Source organism: Podarcis raffonei, chromosome 9, assembly GCF_027172205.1.
Source record: "Podarcis raffonei isolate rPodRaf1 chromosome 9, rPodRaf1.pri, whole genome shotgun sequence".
Taxonomy (NCBI): Eukaryota; Metazoa; Chordata; class Lepidosauria; order Squamata; family Lacertidae; genus Podarcis; species Podarcis raffonei.
In genome coordinates this window covers 19,795,230-19,812,695 of record NC_070610.1, presented here as the reverse complement: position 1 = coordinate 19,812,695, position 17,466 = coordinate 19,795,230, and the positions used below count along the sequence as shown (strand labels likewise).

At 40.1% G+C, this 17,466-nt stretch overlaps 1 protein-coding gene across 2 annotated transcripts in view; it reads right to left on the bottom strand.

Moving 5' to 3' along the window:
* CRACD (capping protein inhibiting regulator of actin dynamics) overlaps positions 1 to 17,466 on the bottom strand; it is a 106,379-nt gene that overhangs the window by 31,624 nt on the left and 57,289 nt on the right. For both annotated transcript variants that reach the window (XM_053402371.1, XM_053402370.1), the window contains 2 exons: positions 8,709 to 8,874; positions 61 to 196 (listed from right to left, as the gene is read on the bottom strand). In XM_053402371.1, coding sequence (XP_053258346.1) covers positions 61 to 180 — 120 coding nt within the window. In that variant the 5' untranslated portion in view covers positions 181 to 196; positions 8,709 to 8,874. The remainder of the gene's footprint in view (positions 1 to 60; positions 197 to 8,708; positions 8,875 to 17,466) is intronic.

The window sequence follows — 17,466 nt, the reverse complement described above, 5'->3', positions numbered from 1 at the left end:
AGAAAAATTAAAAGAGTTTGAACTGCAACACCTGTAGTCATGTCGCTTTCTAATTCTTACCTGAAGGGTTTTGACTTTGCCTAGGATGTTTTCTTGTGACATTGCTTGAAGAGACTCTTCACTCTCTGTTCGCCCATCAGGTATAAAAATACTCTCATGGGAAAAGGCCCGTGTTCCCATACTATGATTGGAAGACCTGAAGCACAACACACAGAGGATTTTATTTTGTAAAAGCATCTCTGCCATTTTTCATTGCACTGCTTCCCCAAATTAATGTATGTATGTATTTAAAACCGTGTCCTAACTGGTTTTGAAGGTTCATGGGGGGAGGTAAAATATTTAATTTGCATTCTATTCACAACTTTTCTTCCACAGCTTACATTTTCCACAAGTACCATTTGGTGAATATGAAAAAGGCCAATGAGCATGATATATGTCTGTAGTATACAAATCATGGCACAAAAAATACGAGGAATTACCGGTACTACATACTAGTTTTTAGGCACATGTGATGGTACCTTACTAGATCATACTCAGAGCAGACCCACCGAAATTGATGAATATCAGTTAGTTATGACTTTAGTTTCAAATACAGAGACTAATAAATAAGCTCAGGTCAATCCTGAATTTGTTTTGTCCAAGTCTATCAGTGAGGCATTTTCTTGAATTAAAAAGTTTTAATTTGGACTTTGATCACTCAAAATTCATTCCATATGCCATTGTATACTCATTCTAATATCAGTTTATGGACAGTTAATATGGTCCAATGCCTCTACACTCACAATGTCTGTGTTGGCAGTGGAATTGTTCAATCTACTGACATTGAAGAAGAGTTTGGATTTGATATCCCGCTTTATCACTACCTGAAGGAGTCTCAAAGCGGCTAACATTCTCCTTTCCCTTCCTCCCCCACAACAAACACTCTGTGAGGTGAGTGAGGCTGAGAGACTTCAAAGAAGTGTGACTGGCCCAAGGTCACCCAGCAGCTGCATGTGGAGGAGCGGGGAAGCGAACCCGGTTCACCAGATTACGAGTCCACCACTCTTAACCACTACACCACACTCATGGCAGCTGAGCAGACACATGGTTGCTCAAAGCAAGTAGAGCCCTGCCCATCAGCCGACAGTGGCTCCGCTTATTCCCAAAGAGACTGTATACAGGATGTATGAATCAGCCATATGTTATCCTGCACCACTAGTCACACATTAATCCACATGAGTGGTAAAATATATATAATCAAGGGCAATTTACCATTTGTATTTTGAATGCTTGATTTCCTTGAAATGAAATTATGAAGCAAAACAGAGCAAAAGTCAACGGGAATGAAGATTTCAAAGGCTTTCCAATTTCCAGTTATAGGAGAGATGAAAATTTCTTCTTGCTGTTATATAATTACGATATGAAAAGCTTTTGTCTTTGAAAACTTAGTAAACCATTAATAAGAGCCTTTGGAACAAATGCAAATTGACTGAATCATTTCCCCCCAAAAAATATAAATCAAAGCAGAAGCAAGGCATTATATATAATATAAAATGCATTCAGTTGTACCAGACAGAGGCCACGTCCGCAGAGTTAAGAACTCTCTTGAGCTGGACTTGGCTAGTAAGCTTTAAAATAGTTCAGTACATCATGCTATCACAATTTTTGAGAGCTACAAGAAGCACTGGACACCTTCCTAAGGCTTGGCAGTTTCTGCTTGAGACACTAAATAAATGTTTACTGCTGAAGTCTACCAGTCATTGAGCATAATCAAGCAAATGCAAAACATGTTGATGTCTTACTTATTTCAGCAGGGGAGGTTTAAGCACTTGCCTGGTTCTGCCACTAAATCAACGAGCCTTAAAAGTGCTCAACTTCACTAGGATCATACCCAGTGTTGAGAATAACTCAGAGTTGCAGAGAATTCAAGACACAAGGGAATAAAATGCTATGTGTCAATAAAGACAACACAATGTACCGTATTTTAGTACATGATATTGCACTATACATGCATGTAGAAGAGGACTTCGTTTTAGAAACCTTATCTTCATCTAAAGAATCTCAGTTTGAAAACAGATGGGATAATAATTTAGACATAATTTATTAAGATCGTATCAGATTCCAGAGGGGGTAGCCATGACAGTCTGTCGCAGCAAGAACAACAAAGAATATTGCGGCACCTTAAAGAGTAACTAGTTTTTTAAGGCATAAGTTTTCATCCTACCTCCCACCCCCCACCCCAAAAAAGCTGTGTGTGGAGAATTGCCTGACAGTGCCAGAACTTTCTTTGAAGTTTTCTCCACAGTTCTTCAAACAGCTAAACAGTCAATCCGCTATTTGGCTTAAAAGCGGCTTGCCTTTTCGGCTGCCTTTCTTGCAGCGGTGGAGATGTCAGAGAAAATCCTGGTTGTGTGTGCAGTTCCACAAGTGACTTATCTGGATCACAAGTTCCAATTATAGACTTCATAGTGGCGTTTCCTGATCTATTTGTAAAGAAAACACATCAACATCTGACCTACTGCCTGCAACCCTAGTACACTGATCTAGTGTGCAAGTATTACATAAAAGTAAGGAGCACTATTAGAGGCCAGAAGTACAGTTATAACATAGGAAAATTCACTTTATCGGTTTAATTAGAGATCTGTGGTGCCATTCCAGCAGTAACTCTGGTGGCAGTAGTGCCTAATGAGTTTTTAAACTACATGGGGTAATGTCTGGAGAGTATTATATCTCTGAACAACCAATGATACTATACACAGGTGGCCAATGTTATAAATATTTATTTTAAAATGTGTAACCCATCGGTCTTTATAAAATAAGACTCAAAGTGGCTTACAAACTATTAATAATTAATTAATTAATTAATTACAAACTATTAAACAAAACAAAAACTGCTCAAATAAAAAACAAAAAAAAACTCAACATGAAACGGGGAAAGAACTTTTTGAGCCCAGTAGTTAGTTATGAGAAGATGACTATTCAAAAAATAAATAAATAATTTGCTCGTCTACACATTTAATTCTCCAGTCCATTCTAGATACATTCCATCTTTAATCTTTCAACGATTCTATGATTGTGTCCTTTCCTCTTATGATACTTTATGGCTATATCCGCTACAATCCTGGCGGATACTTCTATATGTGAGTATGTTTATGGTTCACCTACAGTGACAAGAATATATTTCCAAGTATAGCGATTTATCTATATTGCGTCCTTGCTGCGCTCCTGCACAATTCTAAGACCATTATCATCTTTTGGAAACCTCAAGCTGCCACATATTTTTAGGAGTGTAGAAACCTGCCTCCCACTCCCTTACTGAGGCATTCGCAAATAGCAACAAGAAAATGAAAAAGAATGAGAGTAACATTCTGCAGTGTGCTCGCACCCATATGCCTTCTTGCTTTTACCCCCTCCAGAGAAAATAATTCCAAAATAATATCACTTTTGGGGTGCCAAATTATTGGGGTTTGGGTTTTTTAAAAAATAAATCCTGGCAATGAATAAAGCATTGCTTGGAGCAAGGTCCTACTGTGCACTTGACAATCCTTTTACTAAAACGGCATGATAATACTATGGCAACAGTTGCCATGATACATGTGAGTGACTCTTCAGATACTTATGATCACTGCATCCAAGGCTGAGCTCACATTGGTGTTTTTATCAGAAATTTGACTGTGAATTACAGTGGTGGAATAGCCACTTTCCATATAGTCGAAATGGAAATGGCTGAGATGACTGGCAGAATCCGAGACCACGGAGAAGAGTTGGTGGAAGAGGATTGGAGGAAATTTAAAATTTATTTACAGAAGCAGTGTAAAATGTATGAATGCTGATGACATTGAAATGAAATGAAGGGGTTTTAGTGACGAGAGTAAAAGTTTGAAATTATAAATTTGGGAGGTAGGATACTTAAGGACAAAGTGGTAGGATATGAATTTGCTGAACCAACTGTCAAAAAGGGATACAAAAAAGGGAGACGTGAGGAAGTCAGGAAAATAAGTTAATCAATGTTGAATAACTAGAAAAGAGTGATTTGTGTTTTTTCTTATTTTACTTTTGTGTGTTGACTGGGGTGTTTTTTTTCTTCTTTTCTTTTTTAGGTTAATTGTTTGTATTTTATGTATTTTATGTATTGTGAAATCTTGTTTTTGTGTTTTTATTGTTCTTTGTTTGGTGATGTACTTCTCTATTGTTAAACTTAATAAAATATTATTATAAAAAAAAAATGGAATAGCCGCTTTCCTCTGTCTGTGGGGTGGCGGCAGTTGCAGTTCAGCCTGAGTCGTGACAAGAAACGTCCACCCAAGATCAGAGCAACCAGGGAAGGACGTCATTTCCTCCTCCTATGAACCCCAATGACTTCTGGGAGCTCGCCCACAATTCTAGCCAATCGCGGGTGAGCTTGGGGGTGTGGCTTGGTGAGTGGACTGAGTGCAACCCTTGCCCTCTGGCTTCACTCTTGTCTGCTCTCTGGACATAAAAGTAAGCTGCGTCCTGCCATTTCTCTCAGTTAGGGCTTGGAGGGTCCAACTCGAGTGGCGGATAAGGCTTAGGGTTGGATCCTTGAGTCTGGTTAGACGGCACAGTTGGAATCCTGACAGTCCAGGGAATCAGGGTATCCCATTGAAAGCAGCCAGGGTGGAGGCGCTTCTGTTCACATGCCCAGAAGGGGCCTGACAGGCCATAGCTCCACCCAGGTGATCTCGGGCAAGGTCACCCTGATTTGGTGTGTTCCATAGGGTGAGCCCTATGTCTTGGTTAACCATGGCAAGGTAATCAACCAGCAGTTGGGTTGGTTGATTCACGATACACACCCAATGCTTGCACCAAAACTTGTGAAATCAATGCGGTTTTGGCTTGAATAAATCCCCAATGCTTGTCCTGTGTTTATTGCAGTCTGGAGCTCACCAGCTACGGCTCCACTGTGGCTTGGGCCCGCAATGCACATCAGAACTGAAACATGCACTATCTGCAAGAGGCGATGAGAACAATGCAATGCAAGATGCTAAAGGGAAGAAGTAAGCACTCCAAGAAATAAACAGGAAATGAAGTCTGGCAATATCTCTCATATGTATCTCATATATTAGTCTCATTGCATGAAGCAAACAGGCAAAAAAAAAAAGTTTGAGAGGCCACAAAAATACACCAAAATGTACTCTCAATCATGTTAACCTGTAATTTCACCATTTTCTATGCTTGTAGTATTTGAGCTACGTGTTTGCTGGTTCCTTCATTGACTACCTTGGCCTAACTGGTGAATCACTTCCCAGCATCAGTGATCAAGAGAGCAGCTGGAGATTGTTTATTGCAGCTTCAACCTTTACAAACATGCTGTGGGATGAGGAATAGTTTATGCAACCCAATTTCACAGTTGGAAATATCCTTCCTTATGCAAAATCTTACGTTATAATGATAAAAGGCTGTAACTTTTTAATGATATCATACATTCTGCATCAGCGCCTTCCAGAAATGCTAGCTGTGAGAAAATAAGATACTTGCCTGCAGAAAAAAAAATGTGTTTATAATCTCTTTTGTATTTTCAGAGGCAAGATAGGAGCCAGCTCATATCTGGATTATTGCAGTTATGTCCAACCCCTCTGAGATATAACTGGTAAGAGCCAGGATGGAGAACATCTTCCAGATGTTGTTGGACTCCAACTTCTATCATCCTTGATCATGATGGCTGGGGCTGATGGAAGTGGCATCCAATAACATCAGGGAGGGCCACAGCCTCCTTGTCATTGGATTAGAGTATTAGACTTGGACTGCATAGATCTGAATGTGAATCCCTCTCAGCCATGAGCCTCATTTGGTGGTCAAGTATAAAGTTATTCTCCCTAACCTATCTCACAGGATGGCTGGGAACATAAAGAGAGGTAAGTTTCAGACATGCTGCACTCAGAAATACAGAATACAATTGTGACAAATAATTAAAAGCACCTGAGTGCCAGATAGAACTATATAATGAGAAGAAAGGCAAGAAAGGGGAAATGTGCAGCTCCAGATAAATAGCATGTACAATATTAGGCTTAATATTAGATTATTAATTTTGAATTCACAGACTCAATAGGCTTTGTATGGTTCCCAGTCAACATGGTCTGTGAATTGTAACTGGCTGACTGACCGAACCCAAAGGGTGCTCATCAATGGTTCCTCTTCATCCTGGAGAAGAGTGACTAGTGGGGTGCCACAGGGTTCTGTCTTGGGCCTGGTCTTATTCAACATCTTTATCAACGACTTGGATGATGGACTCAAGGGCAACCTGATCAAATTTGCAGATGACACCAAACTGGGAGGGGTGGCTAACACCCCAGAGGACAGGATCACACTTCAAAACGACCTTGACAGATTAGAGAACTGGGCCAAAACAAACAAGATGAACTTTAACAGGGAGAAATGTAAAGTATTGCACTTGGGCAAAAAAAATGAGAGGCACAAATACAAGATGGGTGACACCTGGCTTGAGAGCAGTACATGTGAAAAGGATCTAGGAGTCTTGGTTGACCACAAACTTGACATGAGCCAACAGTGTGATGCGGCAGCTAAAAAAGCCAATGCAATTCTGGGCTGCATCAATAGGAGTATAGCATCTAGATCAAGGGAAGTAATAGTGCCACTGTATTCTGCTCTGGTCAGACCTCACCTGGAGTACTGCGTCCAGTTCTGGGCACCATAGTTCAAGAAGGACACTGACAAACTGGAACGTGTCCAGAGGAGGGCAACCAAAATGGTCAAAGGCCTGGAAACGATGCCTTATGAGGAACGGCTAAGGGAGCTGGGCATGTTTAGCCTGGAGAAGAGGAGGTTAAGGGGTGATATGATAGCCATGTTCAAATATATAAAAGGATGTCACATAGAGGAGGGAGAAAGGTTGTTTTCTGCTGCTCCAGAGAAGCGGACACGGAGCAATGGATCCAAACTACAAGAAAGAAGATTCCACCCAAACATTAGGAAGAACTTCCTGGCAGTAAGAGCTGTTCGACAGTGGAATTTGCTGCCAGGGAGTGTGGTGGAGTCTCCTTCTTTGGAGGTCTTTAAGCAGAGGCTTGACAACCATATGTCAGGAGTGCTCTGATGGTGTTTCCTGCTTGGCAGGGGGTTGGACTCGATGACCCTTGTGGTCTCTTCCAACTCTATTATTCTATGATTCTATGGTGGATGTATCAAGCTGAGAGTTCCCACAAGCAGATTTGGCAGCCAGTCACTCCAAAGTTAAGCATCATGTACCCTTGCTTTTAATAATAATAAAAAACGAATGTCTAAATTTACATGCCTAAATCCTCTGTAACTAAGAGATCTGAAACAAACATTCCTCAGTATGGAAACCACTGCATTAATTCCAATTCAGACCCCAGATCCTCCAAAGTTTGGGCCTGCTCAGTTAAGCCACTTTCTCAGCCTTCTCAACCTACTTCTTTATACCATCTGAATTTATTTGATATTGGTGGCATCAGGAACTGGAAGGGTTCTGTAAGACCCAATGTTCCAGGAACCCTTGGAAGGGCAGTTCCCATTACGTTTGACACCACACTAGGAATGTCAGGAGACCTGGAAAGTTCAGGTTCCTAGTACTTAAACATTGCTAAACTGGTGCTCTGTCCACCACCGCTGACCCTGTGGACAAATAAGAAAGTGAAGTGGGCTGTGGCAGAGAATAGGGGGGAGAAAATCGTTTCAGTTTGCTTTGAAACCCAAATCAAATCGACACTTTCCTAAACAATATGAGAACAGAAACTCAGGCATCCTTTGAAATTCACACTTATCCAGATTTTGCAGTGCAGTTATCCAACCAAATGCTGACAAGAATGAATATATTGGGGGGGAATGTGCATTTAAATGAATATATCAGTGAAAATATTATACAAAAATGCATTGTATTAGGCTTACATTGCTTGCAAGAATGTCTACATTAGCCTAAACAACATGCTAAAATGTGTTTATGGGGGGGGGGGGTTCACGCTAAAATTTTGAATAATTTTCATGAGGACTTTTCAAATAAAATAAATCACAAATTGCTGCAGAAATGTTGAGAATTGCATTTAAGACTGGGGAAAAATAGAACCCAAGAGAACCAAAATGTACTGATCCTTCCATATCTAATAGAGGAAGGTGGCAACAGAAGAAGCCTATTCTGCTGCACATCTGAGGTGCAAAGGAGCTGAGATTCAGAATGAGTTTGAAAATAGAATGATTTCCTTCCCATTTCAGGGAGGGGAATAAATTGTTCTACCTGAGCTCATTTCAAATTGAGCAAGAGTAAGGGGAGAAACTCACCCATCATTACTTACAATTTCTTTCCTCAAGCAAGTTCTGAACATTTATGTATTTATTTAAGACAGTGTATAAATGTCTAAATGGTTTCATGCATGAAGTGCCTGCTGTGAGTGTAGGGGGAGAGGAGCTATCTCCAAGTTTATCTTTTGTAAAACACCTATATAGCTATAGGGCTGCCAGTTAACTTTATAGTAATATTTTAACAAACACCTTATAATATTCAGTGTTTAGCATACAGGGATGCAAAAGCTGCAATCCTGAAATCAGTCCCTTGGGAGTCATCAAATTACAGAAGCACTTACTTCAAAAGAACAGCACTGAAGTAATAGCTGACAAAATGCAAAATGGTCATGTTTGATTCACATAAGAATTCTCAGTATAGCTACCATTTTTCTTCCAGGCAGGCTGAGGACAAAAGGTGCACCAGCAATGGCAAAATACACAAGTTTCATTACCTCAGACCACTGTTTGTCTCTTCATCGGAAGACAGTCCATTGCAGACATTTCCAAAGGAACTGCTTGGTTTCAGCTTGGTGTCCTCTTGGTCTGGGGTCGCCTCCCGTTTTTTCCTCCTACCAAAAAACTTCTTAAAAGGCTGGAATTTGCTTGCTTTTTTCTTGTCTGCAGAGAACAAGACAAATGTGCACAGGAGCTTATCAACACTGCACCTCTGAGCACCCTTGGGTGAACGGAAAGGCAGTTAGTTAAGCACTTGCCAAGGAAGAATGAGGCCAAAGAGCAGTCAAAAGTCTAAGCAAACGTTGTGCTTGGAATTTAAATGTGTGCCTTCCATGTAACGCTGAGAAAGGCGCTATATATCAAAAAACAAGACTGGAGGCATTAAAACTGAAGGCCCTGCATTGCAAAGGCAAAATGGAAAGCATTAAAATATCTGCCCTCAAGTTTTAAAGATTCACACTTGGGTGTCAGGACCAGACTAATATTTAGAAGGGAGAAAACCAGGATTATATGCACCAACCAGTATGCTGCAACACTGTGGATTTGATAGCAGAATTATTATTTTTGTTGTTGAAGGAATATTACCTGCAACAGATACTAAGCATCAGAGTGTGGAAGGGGGAGTTGCAACTAATTTATTATTTAAATTTCCAGAGGGGTAGCCATATTAGTCTCTTGCAGCAAAAACAAGAAAAGTATTGTGGCATCTTAGTAGGCTAGTGCGTTAGGTTTTGTCAACTAAAGGCCATTTCATCCTGAGTTGCAGGTGCATATATACATTGGGGGAAGGGGTAAACAGCAAGGTCAGAAGGAAATTAAATTCAGAAAAGTACAGGCTGTGACCGTAACCTTATTAACAATGGCCCATCACAGAAAAACAGTAATTAGAACACAGACATCCTGGCATTGGCAACACAATTAACACCTGTGGTTTGATAAAAAATCCATTGTGTGGATTCACAGACACAGCATTGCGTCTGCCGAAATGGAATGCAGTCCGTGAAAGCTTATGCCATGATAAATTTGTAAGTCTGGAAGCTGCCACAAGGCTCATTGTTCTTAATATTTAAATAGTGATATCAGTCAGTATCACACAGATGGCTTGGTTAATGACAAGGTGGGGCTAAGATGGGAGGACTAGGCAAATACGTTGATTCAAGTTTTGCTTGTTTGAGTCAAAGCTATTCCTCAGGTTTGCTTATGGGCACCTGGGAGGTAGCTTCCTCATATCCCAAGGCAACTGCTGCCTCTCTGTGTTTATGGGCCATGATACCATTTATGCTGTAATGGCATTTCGGTAAATAAAGAACCACTCCCTAGTTAGAGAGTTGTATATTTAACTCAATTTAGACACCAGTGAGCCTAAGTTAGGGCTCAGCAACTGTAGCAGCCCAGGATCTCAATTATGTCTCAGAGCACATATAAGACTGAGTCACTGGTTAAGTGCAGATGCTCAAACAAATCACATTGTTAACGTGGGAAAGTTTCCCTGCTTAAATGTGTGCAAAAGTGCAGGGATACTATGGCGAGCCTTGTAGTACACTACAGTATTCTGTAGCTGGCGTTGTTGCTTCAACCCTAATTGTTGATTAGCTCTGCACTGCTGCAACTTTTGGTTGTTGCTTCCTGCTTTGTTTTGATGGAAGCCAATGGTTTAATCAATACCTTATCATGGTAATAAAGGTAATTCATACTGATAAAGGCATTGTTTCCAAAAGGTTAATAAAGCATCCCCCACCTCCTCTTTTTGGGAGTTCTTTTTGGAAAGAGGGAAAGGGTTAGAAAGAAGATTGTGTTGCTATTAAACAGAGAAACTATTTTATGTAATTACACACACACACACACAAACACACACACTAATCACCCAACACACAGAGATGGCAACTTCAGAGTTTCTTACTCTGCAGTTTCATACATAAGCAACAACGAACTTTCTATTACAGTGCAGCAATCTGATCATCATGCAGTTAAACTGAGAACCCCTTTTGGGCTGGAGGAAGATTCCAGCCTCAAGCTTCTTCACCCCATTTCCCCGTTTCTGTCCAGTATTCCCTTGAAATAAACAGTCATTTTCTTCATATTAAAAAAAGTGACTCTAAATTTTATTTACAGATTAAAATGCATACTTAACAGCACACACCAATTCAATACTTTGAAAACTCAGGAAAACTGTGAAGGAATAAATACTACAAAACGCATAAACAACACCTGAAATAGAAATCATACATTTAAAATCTGAATGTGAAGAAAAAGCAGGAAGGACAAACATTTCTTTAAGACAGATCTAGCAATGAGACTCCATCATAATAGCTTGGAAGAATCCCATTCTTACTCTCTAACACCTGCTGTAGATGGCCATAGAGAAGACCAATTTAGTAACCAGGTGGTTAATGTAGGGAAGCCTTATCATTGGATTAGACCCTTGACTTTTACCACATACAGTGGTGCCTCAGTTTTTGAATGTTTCCATTGACGAATGTTTCAGTTTTCAAATGCCGTAAACCCAGAAGGAAATGCTTCCATTTTCGAACACGCTTCGGAAGTCAAACGGCTTCCGCTGAGTGTATATGTTTTTTTCAATTTTCAATATATTTTTCTCAGTTTTCTCTATTAAATTTGCAGACCGCCCTTTGTGCCTCAGTTTTGAAAAGTTTTGGAACTCGAATGGTCTTCCAGAATGGATTACGTTCGAAAACCAAGGTACCACTTTATTAGAATACATGGCTACAGAACTATCACACTATGGTTTCACTAATACTGACAAATGAGCGAATGTGTGGGTCTATGTTTCAGTGACGTCTTTATGATGTTTCCAGGTCATTTCCAGGTTCGGTGTGATGCGGTCACACACATATTGAAAAAACGTTAACAGGGGGCTGCCTGTATATTCTTTTAAAATATATGCTATTTTAGTTCTGTAATTCAAAACAAGAAGAAAAAAAGAATAGCCCTACCAAAAAGAGAGAAAGAGAGAGCTTTATCCATAGCTGTCAACTTTTCCCTTTTCTTGCGAGGAATCCTATTCGGAATAAGGGAATTTCCCTTAAAAAGAGGGAAAAGTTGACAGCTATGCTTTATCCCATACCAATAAATTTATGCAATCTTTGTCTTGCTGGAGATAACCATTAAAGAAGCTGTCAATTTTGCATGGTGTGCTTGAAACCACTTTGTTAAGCTGGTTGTCGCTAATGGCCTGCCAAACAGGAGCTGAAGAGAATAACTCCACTGCTTTGCCAAATTTCTAATCAGATGCAGATGTGCAGTAAAATTCTGATCACTTGCCAGAGCATTGAAGACCGTACCACACCTTGCTATATTACTACTTGATAAAGGGTTATTTGAATTTGCCTATAAAATTCCCCCCGAAAAAGCACTAGCAATGAGAGCAGCTACAACTGATAGACTGAGGAGAAGAATCTGGAAAACACTGCTGCCCAGGATTATTATTATTATTATTATTATTATTATTATTATTAGCCCACCAGTATCACAACTTTGCAAGAGAACAGAGCCATGAGCCATGCAGTACTACAGCACAACAGCAGCAGATGGTATTCCGGATCTGTTCTTGCGTGGGCAACATAATCTGCCTATAAATCTCATCTTATTATTGTGAGCTGCTTTGAGAACCACTATGTTATACAAATATTGTAAACAAACACTGCAACAGCCTATATTTCAATTTCTTAAGCCAGTCATTTTCAGTTTGCAAAGATGAAATAAATGCGAAGGCAAGTACACCTGGGAAGTGTTGGGGTGCCAGAGTTTTGTGGGTGCAAAATTCAGGGTGCTGCTGTGTTCAGCCCAGTTTAATCAAAGCTTGATTTATTCTAACTTTTACTAAATCCAAGAATTATGGGTGCCCTCGCACCTTCAAAACTCTGCCACCCCAAAAGGTAACTGGTGCACTTGGTGTTAAACCATATTAACTGTCAGACATAAAAATCTTTACTTAATTAAATTCAAGATGGAAATGGAAATAGCATGAAACTAGATATAGTATTTTTCCATTTTTCTGTCTGACCCATAATCCCATTACTAAAGCAATATTACAAAATAAAGCATCTGATCTCGCAACAGATTGCAATTCCTGTGCCTCTAATACTGCATTACTCAAACACCAGGGACAAATTAATGAGAACATTACAGCTAAAATCACATTACCCTTCAAAATGACTGGCAATTTTTTTTTTAAACCCCCCCATATAAATACATTTTTTAATACAAAATGTATTTAGAAGATTCTAAGAAGGTTCACATGTAACTTAAACCATGGATTAGTAACCCAATTACTGCATTTTTCCATCTATAAAACGCCCGCATGTATAAGACGCCTCCTGATTTTTGACATTTTTTTAGGAAAAAACCTAGTCTTATACATGGAAAAATACGGTATTAACTGGCTTTTTGTTCTCCCTCTTCCCTCTCCTCTGGGGTAACCAAAAGGAGAAGCTTCTGCTTACATTTTAGATTAGGGGCCTTTGGTGTCTTTCAGAGAGTCTGTTACTTAAATTTGCTTTGGGATATGTGCAGGCTACTGGCTCGTTTGTGGGGCGTTCCGAGGATTGCCAGTTTTTCAAATGGGTATGTTGTAGCGATGACAACAGTTCCTTACATTTCCAGTGTCCCTGGGCCCAAAAAAGGTTGGGGGACCTCTGTTCTACCACCCTTTAAGGCTCAGCTGTGTGCCACACCAATTCCTTCAAAGAGAGATACTGTCCCCAGGTATAAAGGTAAAGGTAAAGGGACCCCTGACCATTAGGTCCAGTCGTGACGGACTCTGGGGTTGCGGCGCTCATCTCGCTTTATTGGCCGAGGGAGCCGGCGTACAGCTTCCGGGTCTTGTGGCCAGCATGACTAAGTCACTTCTGGCGAACCAGAGCAGCACACAGAAATGCCGTTTACCTTCCCGCCAGAGTGGTACCTATTTATCTACTTGCACATTGGCGTGCTTTCGAACTGCTAGGTTGGCAGGAGTTGGGACCGAGCAACAGGAGCTCACCCCGTCGCCGGGATTCGAACCGCCGACCTTCTGATTGGCAAGTCCTAGGCTCAGTGGTTTAACCTGCAGCGCCACCCGCGTCCCTGTCCCCAGGAATACATCGCTTCTAAAAATATATATTTCCTGTAGATATAACTTACCCAATGTCACCTCACAAGACTTAAAGACCAGAGAGCTGCAAAAAAATTTCAGTAGTTCCCTTACTAAGAATGAGGGGATGTCAGAAGAGGCTCAAAGTTGTCTAGGTGCTATGTGGCTGAAATTCTATAAGCGCACTCAAGTATTGACCAGCAAACAGGAAAAGTACCCTAGCTGTTTAATCTTCCCTATTTTGTGGATGTTACTATTGCTTCTGAAAACTATACAGATCCCTAGTGCAATTTGTTCTAGTGAACCTAATACCAACCAACACATACAGTAGGAAAATAAATGGCTCACCAAGATTAAAACTGACTAACCTGAAACAATATTTGATTTATATAATTTTTACTATGTGCTTTCCACTCTAGAGCTAAGTGAATAAAAGCTCAGGGTCAAGGCCGACTTTCTATAGCCACTGAAGAACACAGGATAAAAATAATTCAACGCAAATCAAAGAGGCCTTTAGAAGCAAATTCCATGACCTAAGGCTCCCGGCCTTTATGTTTGACAAGCACGTTCCAGTATTTTATGCATTGTTCAATAAGCAACATGTTTTACCAATGCTTGCCATAAGAAGTACTATAATATCTCCCCGATATATTCCTGCATTTTCAATAACAAGTTCTGCCATACTGCCATTTCCTCTGCCCCCATTACCTTTCACTGCCATATTTCACACCTACTCTTAGCCCTACTGTTGTCAAAAGGGAAGAGAAGAGCAAGAAATGGGTATGTGTGGGTGGTTGGGGATACAGAATTAACTTCATGAAGTCTCCTCCTCTCTCTCATTCCTATATTCGCACATTTCTTTTAAATTGTCAGTCTTTCACATTTTTGCCTCATGACAACATTTGAGGAAATAATATAGCACCCTTAAAAACAACCAGTTGATTAAGCTTAGTTTTAATCATTACATAATTTAATGATGAAAAGCCATTTAATAAATGAATAAATGTATCAACCCATTACTTGAAGCAAACACTTCTCTGCACATATTGCTGGGTCATGGTTTATCAAACTATGGCTTATTTGATCGTCTGAACAGAGCAAGCTAACTTTGGCTTGTTTGTTGCCAACAAAAAACAATTTGAAGCTATAGTTTGTTATTGACCTACGAACCTTGATTTGTTTTATCTACAGCTTGGTGTTATGTGTGAACCCAGCACCCTCTCTTAACCCCTGCTTGTATGGCCACTGAATCCCAGATGCTTACCAAGCATCAAATGCATTAGCAGCTGCAAAACAAGCTATAGTTAGTCTGACCATCAATGGGACCGCTTGTGGTTAACCCATAGGTTTTTTTAACAGATATGGCTTAGCTGTATGTACAAGCAAGGCCACTACCTTCACAGGAGACTGTATGCGGGCGAAGTAGTATTGGCGCAATGACAATCCTATTTCAAAGCAAACTGTTCAAAGAAAAATGTATCCCAGAGAAGCCATCATTTAATTGCACCATATTGATCTATTGAAGTCTGGGTAGCAATGAAGCATCATCATAGGCATACTACCTTGGAATTTTGCTTTTGTGGGACCCCAAAGGATTGCTCCCCAGTTTAGCAAATATTTAGTCATCGTTTAGAGGAAACTGTCTGTCTGTTTTATACCGTATTTTCTGGTGTATAAGACTGGGCGTATAAGACGACCCCCAACTTTTCCAGTTAAAATATAGAGTTTGGGATATACTCGCTGTATAAGACTACCCCTCTTCCAACGCACATCAAATAAAACTGGGAGCGGTTTGGGTCGTTCTGTTGCTGGTGATTGGGGGGGGGGCTTCTGGGGCCAATTTTCAAGCGTATTTTTGCTTCATCTAGAGAGCTTGGTGTCCTCTGATTTCATTTGCTGTCGTTTTGTCCCTTGGTGGGGAGTTGCTGCAGGAGCTACTGCTGTAGCCGGCGTATAAGACGACCCCTGACTTTTCAGAAGATTTTCCTGGGTTAAAAAGGAGTCTTATATGCCAGAAAATACAATAAATGCAAAAAAATTGTTTCATGTTAGGTAATCAACAGTCACAGCAAATGTTTGGCTAAGTTTGATGGGAGTGGCATGCCCAGAGCTGATCTAGGATAAGATGAAAACATGGTGCTGACATTAGAAAATCACTTCCCTACAGGCAGTGTAGGCTTGTGTGTCGCTTTTATGGACAGTAAATTAACTGTAGATTGTCTCCTTATGCATGATCCAACCTCCTAGTTTACTCTACCCACCCTCTGCACTCTCAACCCTTGGCTCAGACAAGGTGCAGCAGCCTTCAGCAGCACAGCCTAGCCAGAGAGCCGTGTAAAACATTAATAAACCAGCTGAATTTTCTCTGCTTTTGTGTGGGAGTGTTCCAGCAGACAATATAACAAAAAGCCAGCATACATTTTTCCTGCAGCAGTCATATGCCAGGCTGGTTTGCAATAAGTGAAAAATCCAGTTTTCAAAGGCATCCAGTTGCAATCATTTGTTTATGCAAACATTTCTGATATGCCAGCATTGAATACCAAAGATTTGTAGAGGCAGATGTACCGTATTTTTTGCTCTACAAGACTCACTTTTTCCCTCCTAAAAAGTAAGGGGAAATGTGTGTGCGTCTTATGGAGCGAATGCAGGCTGCGCAGCTATCCCAGAAGCCAGAACAGAAAGAGGGATTGCTGCTTTCACTACGCGGCGATCCCTCTTGCTGTTCTGGCTTCTGAGATTCAGAATATTTTTTTTCTTGTTTTCCTCCTCCAAAAACTAGGTGCGTCTTGTGGTCTTGTGCGCCTTATAGAGCGAAAAATACGGTAATTCTACAGCTATGAACATCTATCTTAATTGTAAATCTCTGGAAAGAGAGAGTGAATGCTAACATTTATCGCAAGCAAAATTCCGTATACAATAAAATTATAATTTTAACTGCCCTTGTTTTTCTAGCTATCAAACAACATCAGATTACTGTCAAAGAGGTTGCCAGATTTCCCGCGGCATGCTGGGAAAAACCCTTTATGTTCTGAATGGCTGCATTTCCCCTCATCTCTCTTTGTACACGCAAAGCTTTTTTTTTAAAAAAAAGCCAAGAAGCCATGTAAGCAAAAGCGTTCAATAGGAAAACCTACTGAATTTAGAAATAGATTTGCACAGTCATTTATTCAAAGGCAACATTACTAGAGTACTTACAGCTTAACTATGAAATATTAACTTAAGAATGATAATTTAGGAACTGTAATCATTTTGGTATAGATACTCTGAAACAACTTTGGTTAATAGATTCATAAACGTTTATCTGAGTGCTTATTGTTGCTTTATTTTTATGTAATAGTTGCATGTCATAGGCTTTTATTTAAACAAAGATATAGCTCAATGCCACAAATAAAACAGCTTAGAGATGAAAATGAATAAAAATAAAAAACTATGTTAAGAAAGTAATAATGGTAAAGCAGAGCTCTTATTTTTCACGATAGTCCTATTTATTTAAAAATTGGTAAAATACCTACAGTGGCATCTCGGTTTTCGAATGCCTCGGTTTTCGAACGTTTCAGAACTCGAATGGACTTCCAGAACGGATTATGTTCGAAAACCGAGGTACCACTGCATTGTGAACCATGTTTATATGTGAGGGGAGAACTAGCACACTGCATGATTCC